The sequence below is a fragment of the Hoplias malabaricus genome, chromosome 1, assembly GCF_029633855.1.
Source record: "Hoplias malabaricus isolate fHopMal1 chromosome 1, fHopMal1.hap1, whole genome shotgun sequence".
Classification (NCBI taxonomy): Eukaryota; Metazoa; Chordata; class Actinopteri; order Characiformes; family Erythrinidae; genus Hoplias; species Hoplias malabaricus.
The window spans coordinates 73720413-73746600 of NC_089800.1; the positions used below are offsets into that span (position 1 = coordinate 73720413).

General features: G+C 39.4%; 2 protein-coding genes across 4 annotated transcripts in view; one reads left to right on the forward strand and one right to left on the reverse strand.

The window, feature by feature from the left end:
• Nucleotides 1-14180, forward strand: part of LOC136698094 (methylated-DNA--protein-cysteine methyltransferase) — a 35840-nt gene extending 21660 nt beyond the window's left edge. Inside the window, exons 3-7 of the mRNA XM_066673398.1 lie at nt 7053-7214; nt 8876-8942; nt 10478-10585; nt 11351-11434; nt 12478-14180. Coding sequence (XP_066529495.1) covers nt 7053-7214; nt 8876-8942; nt 10478-10585; nt 11351-11434; nt 12478-13815 — 1759 coding nt within the window. The 3' untranslated portion in view covers nt 13816-14180. The remainder of the gene's footprint in view (nt 1-7052; nt 7215-8875; nt 8943-10477; nt 10586-11350; nt 11435-12477) is intronic.
• Nucleotides 14181-16062: 1882 nt separating this feature from the next.
• Nucleotides 16063-24071, reverse strand: wdr25 (WD repeat domain 25). Of its 3 annotated transcripts, none has more exons than XM_066683812.1 (7): nt 23891-24071; nt 23129-23714; nt 21837-21984; nt 20468-20598; nt 19455-19625; nt 17527-17667; nt 16063-16404 (listed from the first exon to the last, which is right to left on the reverse strand). In XM_066683812.1, exons 2-7 carry the CDS (start codon nt 23705-23707, stop codon nt 16183-16185), a joined length of 1392 nt encoding a protein of 463 aa, XP_066539909.1. In that variant the 5' UTR covers nt 23708-23714; nt 23891-24071; the 3' UTR covers nt 16063-16182. The 3 variants fall into 3 exon arrangements, with proteins under 3 accessions (XP_066539909.1, XP_066539901.1, XP_066539892.1); XM_066683804.1 differs by having other exon boundaries at nt 16064-16404; nt 23129-23740; XM_066683795.1 differs by having other exon boundaries at nt 16064-16404; nt 23129-24071.
• Nucleotides 24072-26188: the final 2117 nt, after the last annotated feature.

Genomic DNA, 26188 nt, shown 5'->3' on the forward strand with positions numbered 1-26188 from the left:
TGTTAGACCATCTGAAATGAAGTGAATATTTCAGGCATCTGGATGTTTTTCTTGTATTTTTCTCATTACCGGGTCGAAGGTGAGCTCATATTGCTTTGGCATCATGCTGCAGACTCTGTAAAATGGATGCAAAAGCCTCCAGCCTGCCGCTGCTAAGGTAGCCTCCCCCACTGTAGAGGGCTACTTTTTGGGTTCCAAAATGGGTTTCCTTGATTTCACCTGTGTATTTGCAGCTGAAAATTTCATTACAATCTGCTCTGAGATAATCTCTATCAAACATTATCTATACATTATCTAAACATCTATCTATACATTTAGATGGTAATGATGCACTGCCTTGTGAACTGCTCTTATTTAAACAAATTTTAATCAAATGGACACGGACATTCACATCTTTGAAAGTTCTGAAGTCGAAGTTCAGCATGTAGACGACTTGCTCTATGTCTTACAGCTTATGTTGCCATCCAGAGGCCTTACATATTGAAGGAAGACAAAGACAAACAGCCTTATGCCCTGCCTGCAGTCCACACCTAACACCCACTGAAAATGCCTGGTGCACTTTGACACAAAATGGAGACCCAGATTTTCTGAGCAGCTGAAATCCTATAACGAGTAAGAATGGGAAATGGTTTTCCATTCTGATCCGAAACATTTGACCTTAGTTTCCAAAAGGTTAATAAACATAGAAGTGACACAATACACTTGTAAACATGCCAGTGCCCTAATTGTTTTCAAATGTGTTGTTCGCATCTAATTTAGAATAAGCATCCAACAAACACATTTTCAACAAATACTAAAAAGTATGTTTCAAAATATCTTGTCTTTGTAATATTTTGAATTAAATATGATTTAAACAAATTGCACATTTATTTATTTTTAAATTATACAGCAATGTAATCTTTTTCAGCAACAAATGTGTAGTCTTATTTCTTTCTTTAGCGTACCTTCTGTTTAATGTGCAGTAGGAAGAAAAAGGTTGGAAGGATTTTCCACAATGAAAAGTCTCTACATTTTTACTCAGTTAAGGTACAACAGTCACCATCCAATTTTCATTGGTCATTAAAGCGACACTGTAATATTTTAACCTTACAATTACATCTTCAAAACCATTTGTGATGCTCCAATGATTGGGAGAATAGATAAGATATCTTTATTGTCATTGCACAAAACAACAAAATTTAGTTGGAACAATCCTCCAGGTGCCAAAAAAAAAAAAACAGAAAAAAACCCAGAAAAATACAAAATAGAAAACAAGCGGCAATTCCCGGGGTCCAAGACTATATTCGCTGGTAGACAAACGCGCCAGCATATGAGCTTTCCAGAGATAGAAGAAGATTTTTGGGGAAGTTTGTGTAGTGTTTTGTAGGTGGTCCTTGCTGTTCTGGCGTCTCTTTGGAGATGTAGCGTGAAATGGATAGTGGTGGATGACAGAGACAGCATAGAGCACAGAAGTCACTCTGGAGTTGCACCCTAGTTTCTCACCCTAATGTCAAGGACCACCAAACAGCAGATATGATGTGGAGTTGCTTGTACTCGACTCCGTCATCAGTGGACACAGGACACTGTCTGCTGGATGTGTTTGGTTGTGGACTATTCTCAGTCCAGCAGTGATGCTGTGGGATTTAAAACTCCAACACCTGAATCATACCTGCTGTACGGGAGTCCTGAACATTGAAGACCAGTGTGAAAGCGAGCAATCTTTGCAGAACAAAATGTTAGCATACAGAAGGCACACTATAGGCCAGTTTTTGTAGTGTTATTTTAAGTGAGTATGGGTGTTATGTTGTCTCTGTGGAAATGGGAACAGAGAGAGTGAGAGTGTGTGTTTGTGTGTGGAGCAATGGGAACTGTGGGTGATGGGCTGATGAGCAGAACAGACAGTGGTGTAAATGTTGAGTTGTGCTGAATGGACACAGAGTGTAGAAACAAGGACGTGGTCTTAATGTTATGATTGATATAAACATGACAGATGTTGACAATGTAACGTTTTATTTGGAAAAATAAAGGATGTATTAAAATTGTAACAAAATGTTTGTCAAAAAAAAAACGTAAAAAAAGCAAACTAAAAATCTTATAAAAACTTATGGGAAGGCTGAAAGGAGCATCATAAATAAACATTACACATGTTAAGTTTTTTTTTTAGTGCAAACATAGCAAGTGTAAAGTGTAGAATACTATAAGTTAAAGTAAAATAAATATTATGAACATCGAAAAAATATAAAACAAAAAAGATAAATATAAATTTTGTATATATGAGGGGAAAAAGCAGTAGTAAATGTATAGAAAAAAGAACCAGCACTATAGGACTTTTAAGAAAAGGTAGTAACTGGTAAAAGGCACTTGTAACATTGAATAAGAGCAAGACTAAAAACTAAGTACGTGTAAAATGAGAGAATATTAGTGCTAAATGCCAATAATTTAAAGAGTAGCTGTAGTAAAATAATAACAGTAGTAGTAGTAGTAACAGAAGTACAAATATTAACAGTGTACAATATGGAAATGAAGAAGTAGCAGCAAAGGGTAAGTGCATCTTACACATCATCTGACACTATGCTTTCAGGAAGAACGACGATAAAGGCTTTCCTCCTTCAAAAGCTGAAGTGATAAGAGTTTGATGCCATTCAAGGAAAGTACTGCTTTATCATATTTCAAGAGTTCAGCTGTCAGCATGTCAGGTTGAGGCACAAATCTTGAGTCTACCGCAAGCACAGATCGTAGTATATTGTCATTCATGTGGAAAGTTCTTTGATTCCCTTGGTTGTCTGCAATAGTGAGGGAGCTACATGCAACTGAAGAAATTTAAAAGTTTTGCAGAAAGCTTTGCAGGACAGACATGTTGTCATTAGTGTAGTCGTGTTCACAGACTCCAGGACATGGCGGTTAGGGCACATATGGTCAATCTCTATGGTGTCCTCAGGCACAGGCTCCACAGATGGTCCAGAATGAGGAACTTTGTGAATAGTGGTATCTCTTGTAGTAGAAAGTCCAGTGTTTCCCATGAAGATACGTACGGACACATTTTTCAAAAGGTACCTCTAAAGAATGGAAACCCCAGACAGTAAGCAGCAGAGAAGCTGTTTTATCACTTACTGCATACACAACTTTTTTCAAGGGTGTGATTTGGCTTGTTTTCATAATATTCCTGACTGGTCTCTCTCTGTGCAGCGATACAAACAGTGACGTTGACATACAAGGAGAAAATACGAATGCAATTAGATCTAGAATATAGAGCAATTGCATAGAAGCAGTGATTTAATTGGTGGTAGTGTTTAATGAAATTATAAAGTGAAAAACATCAGGACCAAGGATGAACAAACAGCAACAAACGTGTCCAAACAAATACAAATATACATCAGATAGGTATGCTTGTAAATAATATATTCGCGCAGTTTTAAGATATTAGAGTAGAAAAAGGAAATGTATAGAAATGAATAAATGTAAATGTCGTAGGTGGAGTACCTCACTCTTTGGTATTCAACAGTGTCGTCCAAAATGTCTTGCAGAGTTTTAGATTGTATGTCCTCTTTTGGGGTGTTGTCAAAAGCGAAATGAATGTTCCAGAGGCAGGACAGCTTAGATTTGTCATTTACTATTATATCAGTTAGTCCTTGATGCTGTCTGGAGGGACGTAGTGTGATATTTGTAGCTTTAATAGGGCTTCTGGAAGAGAAAGAAAAAATATGTAGTACAGTGTTAGTATCAGCAGCAATGTTTAACTAGTTAGGTAAAAATGATAGAGTTATAGAAAAATGTGTATTATTGGAATAAAAAGAAATATTGACAGGTATGTATGTAACAGTATAAAAAAGTCATAATTTACAATATCAATAATTAAGTCAGTAATAAAAGAAAAAGTAAACCCAACAGGGTTCAATGTCAGTTGGAACATGCATATCAGTAAAAATAATGGACAGTAGTTAAGGAATAAGTATATGTTGTAATTGTACCATATGATTACCAATGTGTGAAAAGCATACAAAACCAATAGACATCAATACGTACTTGTCTTTTTCTGCTCTTTGAAAAAAAAAATTGTGTTGCTGTGGTGAAAACACCACAACACGTGAAGAGCAGTCCACCTCTTGAAGAACAGCAGCAAAATATTAATTGTTTTGTGGAACCAGCTTCTCTCAAGTCAGACACTTGGTGGATACATCCTTCTAGTTCCAGGTGATTTTTTTTGCAGTGTAGCCATCTCACCTAGATAGAAAAGTTATGTTATATAGTGTGTGAATATGAAAGAATTAACATAGGCATTGGTAATTTGTTTTGTATGAATTGCTCATGATAAAATGAAAAAATTGTAGCCTAAAAGCACATAATGATAGAGCAGAAATACAGAAGTTCAGCATATGTACAGGGTGCACAGTAAATTGTATGACTGAAAAAAGAAGCACTGTTAAATAAAAATAAGAAATACAGGGGTTGGACAATGAAACGCCTGGTTTAAGACCACAATAATTTATTAGTATGGTGTAGGGCCTCCTTTCTCGGCCAATTCAGCGTCAATTCGTCTTGGGAATGACATGCACAAGTCCTGCACAGTGGTCAGAGGGATTTTAAGCCTTTCTTCTTGCAGGATAGTGGCCAGGTCACTACGTGATGCTGGTGGAGGAAAACGTTTCCTGACTCGCTCCTCCAAAACACCTCAAAGTGGCTCAATAATATTTAGATCTGGCGACTGTGCAGGCCATGGGAGATGTTCAACTTCACTTTCATGTTCATCAAACCAATCTTTCACCAGTCTTGCTGTGTGTATTGGTGCATTGTCGTCCTGATACACGGCACCGCCTTCAGGACACAATGTTTGAACCATTGGATGCACATGGTCCTCCAGAATGGTTCGGTAGTCCTTGGTAGTGACGTGCCCATCTACCACAAATATTGGGCCAAAGGAATGCCATGATATGGCAGCCCAAACCATCACTGATCTACCCCCATGCTTCACTCTGGGCATGCAACAGTCTGGGTGGTACGCTTCTTTGGGGCTTCTCCACACCGTAACTCTCCCGGATGTGGGGAAAACAGTAAAGGTTCTCATCCGAGAACAATACATGTTTCACATTGTCCACAGCCCAAGATTTGAGCTCCTTGCACCATTGAAACCGACGTTTGGCATTGGCATGAGTGACCAAAGGTTTGGCTATAGCAGCCCGGCCGTCACAGATGCGCCATTTGTCCTTTTTTGAACTCTGGTATGTCACCCATAATGTTGTGTGCATTGCAATATTTTGTGCAAAACTGTGCTCTTACCCTCTGCTAATTGAACCTTCACACTGCTCTTACTGGTGCAATGTGCAATTAATGAAGATTGGCCACCAGGCTGGTCCAATTTAGCCATGAAACCTTCCACACTAAAACAACAGGTGTTTCAGTTTCATTGTCCAACCCCTGTATATAAATGTAAGTAAGGATCTGATATTTACAGTGAAATGGCAATAAGCAGTGAGTAAGGGTCTGAGTGCAGTGTATTTTAAAGTGACGTAATGGATGTTGAACTGAGTGCAATGTGCTAAAGTGATGTAGTGGATGTGAAGGTCGAGTTATAGCTCGTTGGGTTTGTTATGGTCAGTTTTCAGTAGTGTTACAGCTTTATGGTAGAAGCTGTTTGTCAGTTGTCCGGGTGTACAGTGTCCTGTATCGTCTCCCAGAAGGCAGTTGGCTGAAGAGGCAGTGTCCAGGGTGTGTGCTGTCCTTCACTATGGCTGTGACCCACCTGCAGTATATGTCCTGTAAATATCCTCTAGGCTAGGGAGCTGGGTGCCGGTGATCCTTTCAGCAGTCTTGCTAATGTGCAGAAGAGCTTTCCTGTTGTCTAAAGTGCAGCCAGAGTACCATACTGAGATACAGTATGTGAGGACGGACTCGATGGCTGACCTGTAGAAGCTCACCAGCAACTGTTGTGGGAGTCACACTCTCTTTAAGCACCTCAGGAAATGAAGCCTCTGGAGACTTTCCTTGACTGTCGCTGTAGTGTTGACGGTCCAGGTCATATCACGGCTGATGTTGACGCTGAGGTGCTTGATGCTCTGCATAACTTCTACTATCTCCCCGCTGATTGTGATTGGGTGATGGATGAGGGGTCTCAGTCTTCTGAAGTCCATGATTACTACTTTGTCTTTGCATGATCACATTGTTTTCTCGACTCCAGCTCTCCAGGTTCTCAACCTCTGATCTGTAGGCAGTCTCATCGCTGGATGTAATCCTGCCTACCACAATGGTGTCATCTGTAAATTTTATGATGGAATTGGTTTTGAATAGAGCCTCTGTCGTTCGTTGGTACTCCAGGTTTAGCACTGCATAATATATAACATTTGGAGGTGGGTAGGAGCCCCCGCCCCCTGTTAATTTCAGCAGGGTGCTGTAAAAATTTGTCTAAGGGAACGCAAAAAAATTTTACCTATTGTGCCTTTTCAAAAGCAAAAACCTTAAAACTCAAAGTACCACCTTCTTTGTCTATCAAATGTTATTATATTTCCTTTGCAGCTAATGTTTTAAGTTGAAATAAGCAAGGGTGGCACAGTGGTGCAGCAGGTAGTGTCGCAGTCACACAGCTCCAGGGACCTGGAGGTTGTGGGTTCGAGTCCTGCTCCGGGTAACTGTCTGTGAGGAGTTTCGTGGGTTTTCTTCGGGTGCTCTGGTTCCTCCCACAGTCCAAAAACACACGTTAGTAGGTGGATTGGCGACTCAAAAAGTGTCTGTAGGTGTGAGAGAGTGTGTGTGTGTTGCCCTGTGAAGGACTGGCCCCCCTCCAGGGTGTATTCCTGCTTTGCCCCCAGTGCTTCCAGGTAGGCTCTGGACCCACCTGAACTGAATAAGCAGTTACAGATAATTAATGAATGAATGAATAAATACTCATTTCAATAAGTATCATTTTATGTTGTAAGAAAAATATGCTTTAATGCTGAACATGATTTGTTTTCATGAATCTAGTATGCTAGTAAAAGTCTCCTCTTGCTGAAGGAATGAAAAGAGATTATAGTTAAATGTAATGTCAGTGTATATGGTAGAAGTTATATGGTGAAGTTTGTTTTATCTATTTGTCTGCTCAGTTCTGTGCAGGAGCAGAAGGAGGACCTGCAGAAACGTCTGTCCTACACAACCCATAAGCTGGAGATGCTAGAGAGTGAGTTTGACTCTACTCGCCAGTACCTGGAGGCAGAGCTCTTAAGAGCACAGGTGGAGCTGGAGAAATGCACAGAGAAGTTGAACAGGTTAGAAGTTACATGAGATTTCTCTTGATAAGAATTCTTCAGTCAGTTAAATCTATGGGTTCTAATTTGTGAAGTGGCTTAAAGCTGCATTTTAGTCATTTTTAGAGTGCAAGCAATGCATCTGCAACAAGGTGGGAAATTGTGTAATAAATGTTTTCATATATAAAATCAGCCCGGCGCCACATTAGTTTTGAACTTATTTTGGCTTAAAAATGCCCTTCGGGTTTCCTGTGCCTGGTCTTACTGCAAGCACAACAGTATATTTTCTCAGTTCAAACAGGCACATAAAGATGTGTCTAATTTCTCACAATATGATTTTCACCACAAACATCACACGGCTAAAATATAGCTCGCAATTACATACTTAATACAATTGATTTAATGAAATTTCCAAAACCTTGTTGCTTTTTATGCCACAACACATTCCAAACAATTTGGGAAAGGGTCATATTTACCACTGTGTTGCCCTGTGTCTGTGTTGTTCCCAACACTCTAAGTGTTTGGGAAATGAGGAAATCTATTGCTGTAGTTTTGAAAGACAAATGTTTTCCCATTGATTATTATAGGATTTTAGCTGCTCAGCAGTTTGGGGTCACTCTTACAGTGATTTTCATTTCATAATGCATCAGTTTCTTCAATGGGTGACAAGTCATGAATTAATTTAGCACCTGGACTCTTGGCAATAAAAAGCCATACTATTGCAAAGTATGCAGAATGTGTATTGGCCTTGATTTAGTGAAATAAGCAAGGCCTTCTTTGAAAAGACATTGTATGCCAGCATGTTGCTCCAAAACCTTTAAATATAGTTTAGCATTAACAGTGCCTTCACATATGTGCCAGACACCCATAACATTATGTATAACAAGCAGGGTGGTCCCTCTTCTCTTTAGCATGGAGGATGCAGCATATATGATTTCATTAATATTTAAGAAGGTTTTTCCACCTCCTATAAAGTTACTAATTTGGAGATATAGTTTTTCTTTGGACAGTAATCTTGGTACCTTTAAGCATTTAACATGGGCAAGAACTGCAGGACTACTGCTGCATGAAATTAAATATGACTGACATTCAAAAGACCCAGTCACAAGTCTGAGGTTTAGGAATGACCTAATTCACACCTGAACCTGAGGGTTCGAAGATCACTGCCAACCAATACTGGTTTCGGGCTTTGTCCCTTGCATGTAGAAATGTCTCCACGTTCTTTGAAACTTTAAAAGATATTATACATCATAGATAATGAAAGTTCTTTACTGTTTTAAGTTGAGAAACGTTATTCTTGAATTCTACTCATTTTTGTTTCTGAAAGACTCAGCATGACTGAGATGCTTGTTTTAAACTCAATCACATCACTGACATTTTGCCAATTAGCTTAAAGTATATGTTTAACACATTACACATCTTTAACTTTTGTATTTTTTGCCCCTTCCCAACTTTTTTGGAATGTGTTGCCAGCATCAAATTTAAAATGGGCATATAATTTTCAAAATGTTTCAACATTTAAAATGTTGTCTTTGTATTATATTTAACAAGGTATAGGGTTTAAATTATTAATTAAATGATCAAAAACAATATAAATGAATTTATATAAATATAATAATTAAAATATATACATTTTAATATGCAGTATTAGAGATTAAAATGAATCTCGTCCTTTCTCAAAGGGTACAGAACAGCTATGAAGTACTGCAGAGAATGAACCAGAACCTGGAGGATAAGACTCAGGAATTGGTAAGACACTTTGCTGTATTACAGTAAATACTGCCAGTCAACTACACTGCTTGCAATCACGCTGACATACTACAATAATATGCTGTGTTATTTTCGATTAAGCAAGGAAGAAGAACATTCAGACAATACAGTTATCAAAAGACATACCATAACAGGTTGAAGATAGCAAACATGTAAACCAGGCATGACTTTACTCAATGACTTACTCACGGCTGCATCTTTTAAAGGAGACATCTTATGCCCCCTTTTCCTAAGTCCTATTACACAGTCCTCTGGGATCTTAATGAAACATCGGTGAGATGCTTTGTTTACAATTCCACAAGGACTATAAAACACAGCACAATACCTTCTTAACAGCTTAACAGGCTGGTTTGAGCATCTATTGAGAACGAGCCTCTGTGTAAACCAAATGCAACATCCCAGCAGTGAGGAGCGAGGATCAGAAGTGCTCATTTTTAGTCATGTCACTTTGTATAGAACACCATTTCTTCTCCCTTTCTTTTTTTCTCAGTTTTCTCTGCTCTCTTTGTTTTGCTCTATTTATCCTTGTCTTTGCACTCTCAAATAAACACAGGTCCAGTGCTTTGACTGGAGCAAGATCATTTAAAGTGGAAATGTCTCCAAATTCGTGTGACTGCTAACTGCATTACCAACAGTGCTACAAAACTAAACAAATAGCAACTATACATTTGTATAAATTAGTTTCCGTGGTCACTCAAATGGTAAATAAAAACTTACAGACACGTTCAACTTGAGCCATGTACACACATGTCGTTTTTCTTCTGAAACACACTGGCTCCCTGTCTTTGATCGGGCCTAATACAAGATTTCCCTCCTTACTCATCAGAGTAAAATAGGAATGACCCTCCATACCTGAAAGAGCTACTCACCCCTATAATCTCATCACAAACTCAGATTATCTCCTCCCTCAGAACTGAGCTCAGCACCATGGGTGACCGAGCCTCCTATTCTGCCAGCCCTTATCCATGGAATGCCCTCCCTGACCATCTGAGGGTGCCACAGACAACTGAGAGTTTTAAAAAAGGGCTCAAAATTGTTTATATGAACTTGATTTTGTTTCATATTTTGCTTAATGGACTTGGCTTTTATTTTAATGTTCAGCAAGTTGACCCAAAAGCCACAACATATAAAAATGTTGATGCCCAATAGAGAAAGTAGACATTAGTAGACCATTATTAAAGCAACAGTCCTACATTTTGAAGATCTGGGTATTTAGAGCATGTGGAAGAATACTAAAACGGTGGTGTGGTCTCCTTTCAGAGAGGATGAATCTGATTAGTGGTCAGAGTTTTTAGGGAGAGGTGATAATATTCTGCAACTGTTATGCTACATAGTCTCTATCCATCAATTAATCTATTAAACTGTTCTCTTTCTCAAAACAATCTTTCATCCAATTATGTTATTTTAGGATTATTATGTGCTTTACTAAGATACACTTTTTGTCTCAGAGAATTTCCACCTTTTTCTGTTTCTGTCCAGAGTTTTTAACAATGTTTGTTTCCTCCATTGATTAGAAACTACAATATGAGGAGGAGAAAAGGGCACTGAGTCAAGAAATCATCATACTCAATAACCACCTTATGGAGGCCAAGATCACCATTGAAAAGCTAAAAGAAGACAATGTGAGTCTTACTCAAAAAATAAATGTTTGTTTTGAAATCCAAAATAAGATGATAGTCTTATCTCATTGTATGGCATTTGGCAGAAACACTTATCCTGAATGATTTACAATTCTAACTTTACCGATGTAAACTAGTGCATCGTTAAGAGTCTGCAATTGACTCTTCTTGGTATAGCATGGTGTTCCTGTCCAAGCTGGCAACTCTACCCAACCCTAGTCTGCCAGGTGGAGAGCAGTGATTTTTACCCCTCACTGCTCTACCAACAACAACTTTGATTGGTGCCTGGGGTCATGATGTTCCAGACAACACAGCTATAGCTGGCTCTGGCCTTAAGGTTCAAGGAAAGAAGAACCATTTTCTAACAACCCATTTAGAATCCGAGAGAATTTCCTTAATATTTTAACCATGTATGAATATTTCTTGCCAGTTCTGGGAACCTCTGGTCTCAAGCTTATCTCATTACCCTTAATGCCAAAGCTGCTCCCAAATAAACAGCCATGATCTGGTTATTTTCATATAGATAGGACTTCTAAATCTGAAAATACTGTGATTGCAGGAACTGTTATTAAATACATCTGTTATTATGTTGCAATGATTTTAGATTTCATATTTCTCCAAAATCTCAATTACTTAAACAGAAGCAATATGGCAAATTCAAATGCAACAATTAATCTATTTCTTAAGCCCAAGAAAATGAACCATGTTCCAAATGTTTTTCTTTGCTAAGTCACATTTAATGACATGCTTCTTCAACTCTTTCCACAGGAGTTGTACAGGAAGGACTGCAACCTTGCTACTCAGCTCCTGCTGTGTGGAAAGTTTAATCACAAAGCACACAAGCTATCTGAGGTAATCTCTACACTGTCTACAAGCCAAATTCACAAATGCCATGTGGCACAAGAGGTAGTTTTGCTAGTACACAGATCCAGGGTCCCAGGGTTGGGTGTTCAAGCCCTGCCTTATGTGACTGTTTGTGAGAAATTTGGTGTGTTCTCCCCCTGTCTACATGGGTTTCCTCCACGTGTCCTTCCACAATTCCGGTTAGGCTCCTGACCCAACACTGGATAAGCAGAACAGGTTAAAAAAAAAAAAGAATGATGAATTTACATGCACACCACTGAACAAGTTTTTATATTGATTTTGTAGTTATCTGATTATTCGTATGGCCATGTTGACCGCAAACACATTTATTTACTGGGTTTAAACTGCTGCCATGAAATCTGATAACGAGACCTAGAAATTTATGTCAGTAATGTAGGTATTTAGCACATGCATTAACCCTTACTTGTCAGAATCAGAACTAGATAAAGACAAGTTTCCCAAGAAACACAAATATATAATTTAAACCCCTAAACATTTACCAGTAATTATACCCTATGGTAATAAGAAAACTCTTCCAAGTAGTTTTGCAATTAGGTTTCATCATGTGCTTTTTGGTGTTGAGCTTATTGGCGAGTTGCTAAGCAAGTTCATTAATAGTAAAAAAGAAACCGGATTACTGAAAGACATATAGTATAGTGGGGTTTTTCAAAGGTGCTTTTAAAATTTTGGAATGGTCAATATCTGATTTTCTACCATTGAAATTGTGCCTAATATACGACACAGTGTATGACACAGGTGTTAAATACCTGATGATCCAAAAAACACTCGGGAGACAGCTGAGACTATTCTTTCAAATGCTTCAATAAATCAGTTGGACTATTAAAATTGCTTGACATATGTAGCATGTAAATACTACATTGTGATGTCACATATATGCAAATTAGCACATTGCATGATTTAGCAACATTTATTGACTTTACAAGCAGCTTAAACATTACTTTAGATACAGTTACTCTTTACATTTAACTTGTATGTGTATTCCTCTCTAATTCTTTGTTTGCCTCTCTCAGTTGCCCACAGACTTTAAAAAGAGGGTGAGTTCTCACATCGAGAAGCAGGGGTACGCAAGGAACAAGGGCCTATGCGACACTCCCTACTCTGACATGGTGCCTGCAGCAGTCATTGCCAAGCCTGTGAAGCCTGAGCCAGGAAATAGCTGCCCTGTTACACACTCTTCCAGCCCTCATAGTCGAGATTTAGTCCTGACAAACAATGGAATCGATATTTCAAACACCCACCACCGCCATGTTATCTCCAAATCTTCCGACCTGTACTGCAGTGATACTGCACTGTACTGTCCCTCTGATGAGAGGCCACAAAGCCACTGGCAGCAGAGACGCCAAAGTGTAGACCTTCATGATAGGGAGACCAATGTCCCCCAGGTCCAGAACTCTATTGAGAGTCATCCAGAGAAGGGCAAGTTCCACTCCAACAATGCTGTTCCTTTCCATGGAATTACAACAGGTTCACCTCCAGCCTCCAGCTTTACTTTGGCCTCAAATGATAACTGCAACACTCCCAGCAGCACCCTTTCCTCCTCTCACCTGTCTCTGTGCAGGGACTGGAAAGAGGGTGATTACAATCGGAAAAGCACATCCTCATTCGACAAGACCACACCTGCATTTCCTAAGTCTCACAGTGTCCAGCACAAGGCCACTAATCTGCAAAAGTGCAACTCCCCAGCCTACAGGCGAACAGCACCTTGCTACAGTGAGCCATACCACTCACCGCAGCTCAGTTCCTCCCTTGGCATGGCTTCCTCTGGCTTTCCAATAGAGGCTCCAAGCAGCTTTCCCATCTCTGAGGAGGAGATGACAGGGCACTGGAAGCAGCTTAGTGTGGAGGACATCAATACTTTGCCCTACTGCAGCCTGGGATATGTTTCCCCTTACTGCTTCTCTGAGCAGCACTTTGTAATGGGCCCTACTGCGCCTCTGTACAGCAGCTTCCAGGAAGGAAACGATAACTTCCATACCCATGCGTTTGATCCCTACTTCCCCACCTCACCTGGCTCCAACCTAAGACCAAGCCCCAAACACAGTTTGGGTCTGTATAACACTGAAAAAGGACTAATGTCCCAACCAAACGACGCCTGTATAGGGGTTAAGACCAGCCTCCTCCCTCAGGGAACCTCAAAAGACATGGAAAATACTGCTGGAGCTGGGAAGAAAGAAGTGGCTAATGCCAATAACTCAGAATCATTACACAAACAAGGGGAGGCTACAAAATATCAAAATAAAGGGCCACAGAAAAAGACTCATCCACAGTACCAAACATTTGGAACCCGAGGACTCAGTAGAAAAGACAGTCTAACTAAGGCACAGCTTTATGGAACACTGCTAAACTGAGGCTGATTTCTGTGACTTAACAGCTATCTACCACAGTTGCCACCAGGATTTAGAAAGCTTGACTGATGAATTAAGCATTTTAAAAATCAGTCTTGCAAGAGTTTGTGATAAATAATGTGTATTTATAAGTAATATTGCTATTAAATGTACACAAATTAATTTGCATTTGGGATACCCCGTTCAAATCTTATAATGCACAGTATTGTAGAATGGACTGTTTCCTGTTCTTAAATCATGTTGTAACATTGGAAAATATACCAGCAACTTATGGGACGTTTAGAACATAATTATAACCATATGTCTTTTCTTCAGATATACTGCACATCAAAGTGAAATATTGGAAAGACCATCCCCACCCCTCAAAATTGTGTATTTACAGTAAACTAAATTTGTAAATAAGTTGTAAATAAATTCATTAAAAAAATAAATATAAAAAATTAAAATAATTAAAAGCAAGCTTGTGGTGTTTCAGATAATTGTGCTAAAAGTTGTCATTGGTCTTTGCCGGTGCTTGTCAGGTCTGTTGTTGGTGATCCCGATGACTGCACAATTTGTTGTTTTATTTATATATATATATATATATATATATATATATATATATATATATATATATATTTGCTAGGCATTTAAGACATTTAACCATCCCCAAAAAGAAACACAGGCATGTCAGAGATTTGTATTGAACACAACTCTGCAAAGACTCCAATCCCTTGTTCTGAAATGATTTTGGAGCATTTAAGTCCTTTTCAATTGAGCTGATTTCAGAGTTAAACCTCCAGGAGCAGGGTAACATTCATAGGCCGAATGAAAAATTAAGTTTTATTTGTTCTGTGAAATTTCCTGCTGTGCTTGAAAAGCTGCAGTTACTGGGAAGATTTGATGGCATTTACCAAGTCTAACACAGTTTGGTTTGCCTTACTCACAAATGAAATTATTCATTCATTCATTGTCTGTAACCGCTTATCACTGTGCGCATGACAGGAACACACCCTGGAAGGGTCACCAGTCCTTCAGAGCGACACACATTCACTCTCACACTCACACTATGGACACTTTTGAGTCGACAATACACCTACCAATTTGTGTTTTTGAATCGTGGGAGGAAACCGGAGCACCCGGAGGAAACCCACGTGGACATGGGGAGAACACACCACACTCCTCACTGACAGTCACCCGGAGCAGGGCTCAAACCCACAATCTCAAGTCCCTGGAGCTGTGTGACTGCGACACTACCTGCTGTACTATCGTGCCACCCCAAATGAAATAAAAAAAAATTAAATAAGGTCATATTGTCGGCTGAACATTCCTACAGGTCATTTGTGTGTCGAATGAGGTCTTGCGTGTCTTGTATATTAGATCTTGCCTTGACTTAAGAGTTCCCCTTGGTTGATATTTCTTAATGACATCTTGATGTGTTAGCACTTGACATGTTTAACCAATGATAACCAGACATTTAAAAAATGACAATCTTAAGTTACATTGTTTTATGTTTTTGTGTCATAATATTTGCCCAAATATGGTAATTTAAAAATTGTTGGGTGCTAGTTTCATTTTCTATCATGTCAAATATACAAAACCATTGAAAATGAGCTCTTGCTTAGGGATTCATTCATTATCTGTAACCGCTTATCCAATTCATGGTCACGGTGGGTCCAGAGCCTACCTGGAATCATTGGGCGCAAGGTGGGAATACACCCTGGAGGGAGCGCCAGTCCTTCACAGGGCAACACACACGGTCACACATTCACATATTCACTCACACCTACGGACAATTTTGAGTTGCCAATCCACCTACCAACGTGTGTTTTTGGACCGTGGGAGGAAACCGGCGCACCCGGAGGAAACCCACGCGGACACAACGAGAACACACCAACTCCTCGCAGACAGTCATCCGGAGTGGGAATCTAACCCACAACCTCCAGGTCCCTGGAGCTGTGTGACTGCGACACTACCTGCTGCACCACCGTGCTGCCCCTCTTGTTTAGGGATCTACATATAAAAACCTTTCCACCTCTTTGACATGTGTGGACTGTCCTCTTTTAACTCATGTCTCAGGTTTTTAATTTGATTAAAAATTAGTCTCAGAGGGCAATCGCAAAACTTTGATTTTGTGTTTCCTTTATCCTGTGTTGAATGTATTTTGATTTGTGTTTGGGGTCTTACCAAAATTTCTAGTTTCTATTTTGATCTATTTTGATATTCCTCTAGAGAAAAAAGAAATGAGCAGGAGGCTTGAGAGGCTTGGAAATGTATTTATGTTTCTATAAACTTGTATTGCTTTATACATCATTGTAACAAGTTTACAAATATGAACAGAAATATTTAAAAAAACATCCTTGTACAACCAATACAGGTCTACTAGATAAATCAGCTCCATATTTTGATCTCTCCTTCCCAGTCACATGTGGCAACTACAGAGGGTAATACAGGGTGCAAGGACAAAGACACACACGCCTGTTGATGAGCATGAAGTCTGAGCAAACTCCGTGCACTCTGAACATCATAAAAGTGCAGAGAGCCTGTGCAACTACCTGAAGCTAGTATGGCTCCATCTGAAGAGAACTCGCACTGCACAGCATAACCTTCCACCTAGAAAAAAAAATCATGAAAAGGACGTATTCACCCATTTGCATCTTCTCTCCCTACCTTGCTATGTCTTGTCTATCTAACTGGACATGATATTAACAGAAATGTAGACTCAAACAATACAGGGTGGGCCATTTATATAGATACACCTTAATAAAATGGGAATGGTTGGTGATATTAACTTCCTGTTTGTGGCACATTAGTGTATGGGAGGGGGAAACTTTTCAAGATGGTTGGTGACCATGGCGGCCATTTTGGATCCAACTTTTGTTTTTTCAATGGGAAGAGGGTCATGTGACACATCACTTATTGGGAATTTCACAAGAAAAACAAACATTGGTTTTAACGTAACTGTGCTCTTTCATGACTTATTTACAAGTTTCTGACCACTTATAACATGAGTTCAAAGAACTGCCCATTGTGTTGGATTGTCAATGCAACCCTCTTCTCCCACTCTTCACACACTGATAGCAACACCGCAGGAGAAATGCTAGCACTTGCACGGCACTGACCGCCATGGTCACCACCCATCTTGAAAAGGTTCCCCCCCTCCCATACACTAATGTGCCACAAACAGGAAGTTAATATCACCAACCATTTGGTGATATTCCCATTTTATTAAGGTGTATCCATATAAATGGCCCACCCTCTACAAGAAAAATCATGAAAATAACATTCTGAATAACTGCTTTTGATATTAACATTAAAAAAGCTGATTCTTAGCAAATTAAATCATTTGACATATAGCCAATGTTCCTAATGTAATAAATCTTCAGATTGTAATAAGCATATTCAAAGATTAATAAACTTATATATGAATGTCACTTGTTTAATATATATCTGGTTCACATGTCATTCCTTTTGTAAATTATTTGACACGTTTTATCCACCACGAGAAGTAAAATGCCTTAAATAAATGATATATAGTCAAGTAATATTCTTCAAACAATTTTAACTATTGTAATTCTACTAGAAATATTACATATATGAACTTGTTTTAAGATAATTTCACTTGATATAAGTCTCCCAGCAAAGAAGTGCCTTTATAATGCTAACATTATATATGTATTAGCGGTAAACGAATTGTCAACTTGGTGCAGACACGTATTAATAAAACTCACTGACCTTGTGTCCTTCAAATCTCTTCCTTTTGTTCATTGGGTATGGTTTCTGGGCAGAAAAGATTGCAATGTAGTTTCCATTGGTTTGTGCAGCAAATGAGTCCTCATTTTGGAACAGCGTCAGACTGGGGCATGTGTATCTCTCCTGCACCAAGCACAGAAGACAATTTTTTATTCTATATTGCATGTATCGTACAAATGATTTAATTTGTATAATCCAGTGCTTAAAAATTAGAACAGAAGCATGTAACCTTCTAATCTTTTTTAGCTTTTCTGTATTAGCCAGAAACATTTCAGGCTGTAATAAAACTACACAGTGCTGTTGTAGGGTCAGTGGAGCTGAGAGGATAAACAGTGGATGTAGAAACCAGGTGATATGGTAGCTTTGTATATGGTTAGCTTTTATTCTACTGCAGCTCAGACATTACAAGTAATGCAAGCAAAGTAACTGCATGAAGGAAAAAAAAAAAAAGACTCATAACTGGCTGAGAGACTGCAAACTTGAGTCCTGCATTCGACATATTACTCTTCATATTTTCACTTTGTTTATGAAAGACTGATCCTTGAATGCACTCTCAGATATTTATAGATGTTATTCTTTGGCTTATTAATGCTTGATTCTATGTTTGTTACAAATGTGTGAAGTCAGTGACTGCAGCATAACCAATCTATGAAAAACTTTATAAAGATTATTCATTCATTATCTGTAACCGCTTATCCAGTTCAGGGTCGAGGTGGGTCCAGAGCCTACCTGGAATCATTGGCCCATGGTGGGAATACACCCTGGAGGGGGTGCCAGTCCTTCACAGGGCAACACACACACAGTCACAGTCACTCACACACACTATGGACACTTTTTGAGTCTCCAATCCACCTACCAACATAATGTTTCTGGACTGTGGGAGGAAACCCGAGCACCGGAGGAAACCCACACAGACACGGAGAGAACACACTACACTCTTCACAGACAGTCACCCGGAGCAGGACTCGAACCCACAACCTCCAGGTCCCTGGAGCTGTGTGACTGCGACACTACCTGCTGCACCACCGTGCTGCCTTTATAAAATATTATGTTTGTATAAATTTACAATCTGAATTGTAGAAGAATGAGCAGTGGTTTAAACATCCGGTGATAAACCATGACATCTTAACCACTATGGGATTCAAATCTGAATACAAAAGCATTTAACATCTGTCAAATAACTGTTTAAATAAGCATCATAATTACAATAAATTCATTCATTCATTCATTATCTGTAACCGCTTATCCAGTTCAGGGTCGCGGTGGGTCCAGAGCCTACCTGGAATCATTGGGCGCAAGGCGGGAATACATCCTGGAGGGGGCGCCAGTCCTTCACAGGGCAACACAGACACTCACACACACATTCACTCACACCTACGGACACTTTTGAATCTTCAATCCACCTGCAACGTGTGTTTTTGGACTGTGGGAGGAAACCGGAGACCCCGGAGGAAACCCACGCGAACAGGGGGAGAACACACCAACTCCTCACAGACAGTCACCCGGAGTGGGAATCGAACCTACAACCTCCAGGTCCCTGGAGCTGTGTGACTGCGACACAACCGTGCCGCCCAATTACAATAATTTGACAAATTAAAATTATTATTATGCACATATACTTGCAACAACGATAGCTGTAGCTACTTGCTCCTACATTACAGCTAACGCTATAACTAACACGGTGAACCACCGTTTTTACTTTATAAGTAACTGATTGTTTAGGATATTTTATTTGGTATTTACATCATGTATTTACAAGCTGTGACTTTATGTTATATTCTTACTACAACTAGCTCCATTTCAAATGAACACATAAAACACAGGGGGAACAAAATACCATTTAGTTCCAATTCAACTCGTGAGCAGAGGGTGTCCAATGTGTGGCTTGTTAAATGCAGTTTTATTCTTACATGGAATATCTGGTTGGAGACTTTGGCAGTGGTCCTAAAGTCCCAGGCAATAAGGGTTCGATCAGCAGAGTCTCGACTAACTGCATCAGTGCTAGTCACAAATTCTTTTCCTTCACCCAAAAATAGTATGTCCAGTGTCTGCTGAATCCCAGCTCTATACGTGCTGACCATCTGAAAGAATAAAATTATCAAGATACAGTAGGTCATAAGCTAATCAAGCAAATATGGAAGGCAGGAACAAACCTAGAAGCAGCTTTCCACATCTACATTGTCAGAAAAACTGTCACTGTGGTGGTACACAGTGGAACATATTCTGTACCTTTAATTAGGGAACATAGTAATACATTATTCTATTTCAACTGTAGATTTCAAAATTGTGTTGATTTCATACGCCCATTTTGTCTAACATAAGTGTCGTTTTATTTAACACAGTTCTGTAATGAAATCTTACAAATATTCAACTCTTCCTCTGGAGAAGAGAATGTAATTTATGAGCAGGCAGTCCATACTCCAGCAGCTGAACTCAACTAACAAATACTGTCCCTTTAACGTTTAAACATAAATATGATACCATACGATAAGGTTGAAATATTGTTGAGTTCCTCGCCAACCACCTCTGCCCATTACACCTCGCCCACAGCACCCCCAAGTGGTCAAAAATGAACAGAATTTAAAGAAACTCAGTTGCAGTACATTTAGGAAACAAAACTGGACTATATGTCAATAAATATGTCAATATTACCCACGTATTGAGTAGGAATAGAGCAATATCTTCACTTTGGTTTGTGCTTTTCTACGCCTGGAGTTCACTCTCTTGTCTTATAAAAACCCCAGATGAGCAGAGAGAGTGAGAGAGAAAGCCAAGTATACTGGACCGAGGCCCTTTTCTTTTTATTTTTTAACCAACTTTCAGACACAGGGGCTTCATAAAAATATTGAACTGTGCTAGCAAATGGTGAGCAAACCAGAAGTGTTTTTGATTAAACTTATGAAAGTGTCCTTTAAGCACTTACGTTGCCAGATCGAAAATCCCATGCCTTAACCTCAGGGCTGAACCCTCCACATAAAACAACACTGGGATCTGAAGGCTGAAAAGCCAGACAAGACACTTTAAATTGGTTTTCCACTTTGGTAACAATCTGACCTGTAAAGAGGACAAATACATAAAATTATTAATTTACAATTGTGAACTAAAGACACAGTGCACCATACAATACACATCTGATAATATAAGAGGCCCTAGCCTCTAAAGTACATTCTGTGTAAACAGGGACTGACAAAATGGAAATAATTAAATTCATAGATAGAAGTAGCATGTGCCTAGACCCCTGTTGAGCCCAAGCAACACATGCCTTAAACAAAGTCAAGCCCAGCTCATTACAACTGGCCCATGTCTGAACCAGACAACACTTGCCATTACCATAAGTGAGCTGTAAGTGCCAGAAGTGGCACAGATCATGCCCAGATCATTATGAGTTTAAGTTTTTCAGTTCTCTTATCCTAATTACTTTGGCTTCTTCTGGTGTTCCATTCAGGTGCATCATTACTTTACAGTTCCTGGGAATGGTAAGCTGAGATGTTGCTACTTTAAAACTTGAAGTGGGTGTGACTGAGCGATGAGAAAGCCATCACATACAGGTCAGTGTCTCAACAGGGCCAGAGTTCACTGGGATAAGCAGTGGCTCATTATCATTTAAAAAAATAGGTGCAAAAAACAGTTGTTCCAAACATGGATATTAGACAAGGTTAGAACGGTGCTTTGGTGCTTGATCTTTGTGGTATTTTGACCAAAGTACCATCCATTTTGACCATCCATCCATTCCCAACCAACAGGGTTGACCAAAGTATTTCGCAGATATTTAAGACCAGCGAACTGTGTTAACTTGAGCAAAAGGGATGTCATACATCCCCTTTTAAGGTTACTAAGTCATTTTATTCTTCTTATTACATGAGATAAATATGTAATAACATGCAGTTAATTACATACATTTATTGTTCTTCATCCTGGAACCTATATTTTGGGAATTCTGAATCTGAAGGTCATATGAAGTTTGGAGGTCTATAGAGATTGACTCGGCAGAAAGTTGGCAACCACTGCGCACTATACATCCACTGACCCTGCTTTGTCATTTTCAGTGGCGTACTACTTTGTGGCCGAGTTGCTGTCGTTCCCAATTGCTTTCAATTTGTTATAATACCACTGACAGATGACTGTGGAATATTTACAGTACTAGCAAGGAATTTTCACAAGGGGACTTGTGAAATCCTATCACGGAACCACGCTGGAATTCATTGAGCTTCAGTTATCCAGTTACACTGAAAATTGCGAAATGTTGCTGGAGAGTGATGGAAGAATGAAGATAGATTGTTGAAAATACATACCTGTCTCCACATCTGTCACAGCCACAGCATTGTCAAAGGAGCCAGATAAGAGGCGCTGCCCACAGGGCAACCAACATACATCTCGAACAGCCCCAGAGTGAATAGAGTAAGTCTGAAGGCACCGACCACTTTCTGCACCATCCCAAACCTTCCAACATAAAAAAGAAATAGTAGTTAGTCTTTGTTTCAGTTTAATGTTAAACAGCTTACACTGGTTTGCCAGCTAAACTGAGATAGCTGAAAAAACAGCATGTACTTTCACAACCTTCTTAGCAATAAACACTTAACCTGCTAAATCTCCTTTCATTTGTATAACTGTGCATTTTTGATTATATACCCAACTGTGTTGTTTAAAACATGGGGGAGAACCCATAACCTTTGTTTCTTCTTTCCTTGTTTTACTTGGTTCAATCACTTACATCGCTCCAACTTTGTCCCTTGAAGGGCAAAAAAAAGTGTTTGAGGCCACTTGCGTTGTCACATGACGGCATGTACAATGTCCAAGCTTAATATTCTTTAAATTGTCTCTGTATATGTACAAAAATGCATCATATAAAACAGGAAAAGAATAGACAGTGATTAGGAGCCTCTCTTCCATGTTTACAACCACACCATAAATGCTGAAACTACCTGTCACTAATCCATCAGCCACACTAATGTTTGCTGATGTCTGAGCAAGATCATTCAAAGCACACCCCCAGTTATGAATACAGATTGGCCGCTGCTGTTTCTGCTGCAAGTCAACAAGCAACATCTTCCTCCAGAAAAGTCTGAATGTATTGAATACTTACACTTGAATATACAATCAAGTTTATCAGTGAAAATACCTGATATTATTTCTTTGGGCTTGTGTCAGTTAAATAAAGCTTCAAGAGAATTAACAAATTACAGAAATGCTTCTTTGCATTAAAATTCTTGCACCATTCACGATAGTGACCACACAAACACGCATTAGTAAGCAATTCTTCACACACACTAGGGGTAATGAACACATACACACAACTGGAGCAGCAGGCTGCCAAACACCTTGGCCCCCAGAGAGCAGAATGGGGGGATAGGTGCCTTGGGTAAGGCCACATCAACCGTGGATGAACTTTTTCCTGCTGGTTCTGGGAATTGAACTGATGACCCTTAGGACACATGAGTGAGTTTATCCAATTTGTAACTGGGCTGCGTTAATAAAAAAATATTTTTATTTCTTTGTATATTTTGCTTCCAACTTAAATTCCAGACTTGTGGACAAATGACACAGTTAGTTATTAACAGTCCTGCCAAACCAAGGTCTAGCTTACCTTGAAAGTCTTGTCCATGGAAGCAGAGAGCAGCAGGTGGCTGAGATGAGGTACAGGACACCACTGCACTGTGTTGACTGGACCCTTGTGAGCCTGAAGGTGATGCTGGACATATCTAGGCAACTGTCTTTTTACTTTTTTTGTGCCTAGGAAGGGACGTATCCTATCTGACAACTCTGAGAAATGATGCACGTCTGAGACCTGTGAGCTAGATGATCCTTCTTTATTAAGCTCTGCTGACTCTGTTGGTGTAGTCAGCTTCTGTTTCTTTGACACGTATGGTCTCAGTCCTGCAGGGATAGGTTGATGTCGCTTTGAACTCTGTACAGCTGGGAAGGATGACGGTTGTTGGGTATATTCTGTTGTTCTTTGATGCCTCCAGCTGTGAGATGCATGGTTTGAAGGAACTGAAGAGGCTGCGCACAATGCGGTTTTATCCTTGTCGTAATGGAGGTGGGAATTTAATATAAAACGTGATTTACGCTGTTTCTTTTCCTCTTCACTCTCAGGAGAGCTATCATTCTTACCTGGAAGGACCTCCTCGCTGTCAGAATCATCATAATCCACCAAGGAATTCATGGCCGTGCTTTTCAAACGATACAGAGATGTTCACTACCAAATGATAGTTCCCATTGTAAGGAAATTATTAATATTTCTCGTACGAAGCACGGTTAAAATGAAATAACGCAAGCAAAAAGCTGCCAACACAAAATATTAATCAACTCATATAGGGCTAATAAGAAAAATATAAAAAATAAATACCAATTGTTTAACTAAAGCTTTGTTGTCCTAAAAAGTGGTCTCCTGTTTTCCTGCTCGGTTTGATGAAGCTGAGAACACAATTATGAATATTCCACAAAAGAGAGAGAGATGTTATTGTGCTTTGACTACTACAACTACTACAGCTGCTGTTGCCTCTTCTTCTTCTAAAGTTTAATGGCAGCAGCAAACATAATATGGTGCGTTGCTGCCACCTTGTGTTAACTGCCGGCGTTTAAGGTCAATAGGAGTTCAAAATGCTCACCTCAACTAGACAGAGTTGCGAATTCATAGTCTACTTTGGGGGAAAAATGCACTTATTTCTTTGTCATTAACATGACAGTTGCTATCTCACTTGCACGGTGGCGCAGCAGGTAGTGTCGCAGTCACACAGCTCCAGGGGCCTGGAGGTTGTGGGTTCGATTCCCGCTCCGGGTGACTGTCTGTGAGGAGTTGGTGTGTTCTCCCCGTGTCCGAGTGGGTTTCCTCCGAGTGCTCCGGTTTCCTCCCACAGTCCAAAAAACACACGTTGCAGGTGGATTGGCGACTCGAAAGTGTCCGTAGGTGTGAGTGAATGTGTGTGTCTGTGTTGCCCTGTGAAGGACTGGCGTCCCCTCCAGGGGACTTTGGTGTATTCCCGCCTTGCGCCCAATGATTCCAGGTGGGCTCTGGACCCCCCCACAACCCTAAATTGGATAAGCGGTTACAGATAATGGATGTATTATAGTATCTCAATGTATTGATGTAGTATCTCAGGGTAATGAGATATTATATCACAAAAATGAGATATTATCTCAGTGTATTGACTTAGTATCTCAAAATAATGAGATCTCACAATAATAAGATCTTATCTCAATACTTTGACTTAGTATCTCAAAATAATGATCCAGCTTGTTTTCAGTGCACATTCAAAACCCTGCATCTCTGATTGTATGGGGTTGCTTTAGTGCCTAAGGTGTGGGCAGCACATCCGGAAACATTATAGACACTGTCAACACATTGCTTGTATTTTTATTTTAAAACTCAAACTAGCAGAGTAAATGTTAAGATCATATTAACAAAATTAAATATGAACGGGGACAAAATATGTTGCTCCTCGTCATTGCAAAGCCTCAGCTGCCATGGCAACAGCAGCAAACAACAGCTTAAGAGTGCATTTCCAGGGCTTGGGGATTAATTTCGTTACTGTCATCATATTCTATGTGAGTTAATATTTTTCATGAAATGGTAAAACATTTAAATATCTGATACATTTTCTATGTTCTATTGTGAATAAAGTATAGGTCTAGGACAGGGGTCGGCAACCTTTACCACTCAAAGAGACATTTGGACCCGTTTCACACAGTAAAGAAAACACTGGGAGCCACAAAACCCTTTTGAAATTTTACATGAAATAACACTGCATATAACAGGGGTTTTTCCTCCTTTGTGCTATGTATAAACAAACTATACTGTGTTACATTTATGAAATTAATGAACGACTGCAGAAAAATGAAATAACATTTCTGCATGCAACAAAACATTTTTAACTCCGAAAAAAGACGTTGTGTTGACGGTTAAGTAAAATACTTGATGTCTATTTGAGTCCTTGTAGTAATGGGGGAAAAAACGCCGAACTTAAATCCCCTGGCAGCAAACAAAGATGCTCTCCTCTTACTTGCGCCGTGCAGTCAGCGGTCAAAAAGTTCAAGAAACCGCACACTGGCGAGTGTCGAACGTTGGACGTCGTGACGTGTATTAAGAGCGACAAAATATTTTAAATATTAAAATATTTTAGATGTTACAAGATCGCTATAATCTTCATAGAATTACATTTTGAAAATGAACGAACTAAAATAAAATACATTTTAATTAAATACTCAGTAATTATTTTCAAAAGCTGAGCCGCATCAGATCAAACAGCCGCATGCGACTCTGGAGCCGCGGGTTGCCGACCCCTGGTCTACGAGATGTACATATCATATCAAAAGGCTTATTCCTTCCACATACTATTACATGATCTACTTATACTGTCAGACTTAGTCCACCCAAATATTACTTTATGTAGGAAATTCAACTCAACTAGGTTTCAACCACACATCTGAGACACAAGGACACAAATATATGGCCCCAACAGGACTTTGAAGCTGTAATATTTGATATCAACACACACAAACCCACATGCGCACACACACATTAGACCGACTATCATCCATTTTTTTCCATGTCTTGTTCTGGAACAACTGCCTCCTGCTCTGCAGTTAAAGGAACACTATGTAGCTAATATTTTGACTTTAAAATTACAGCTTCAAAATCATTGTA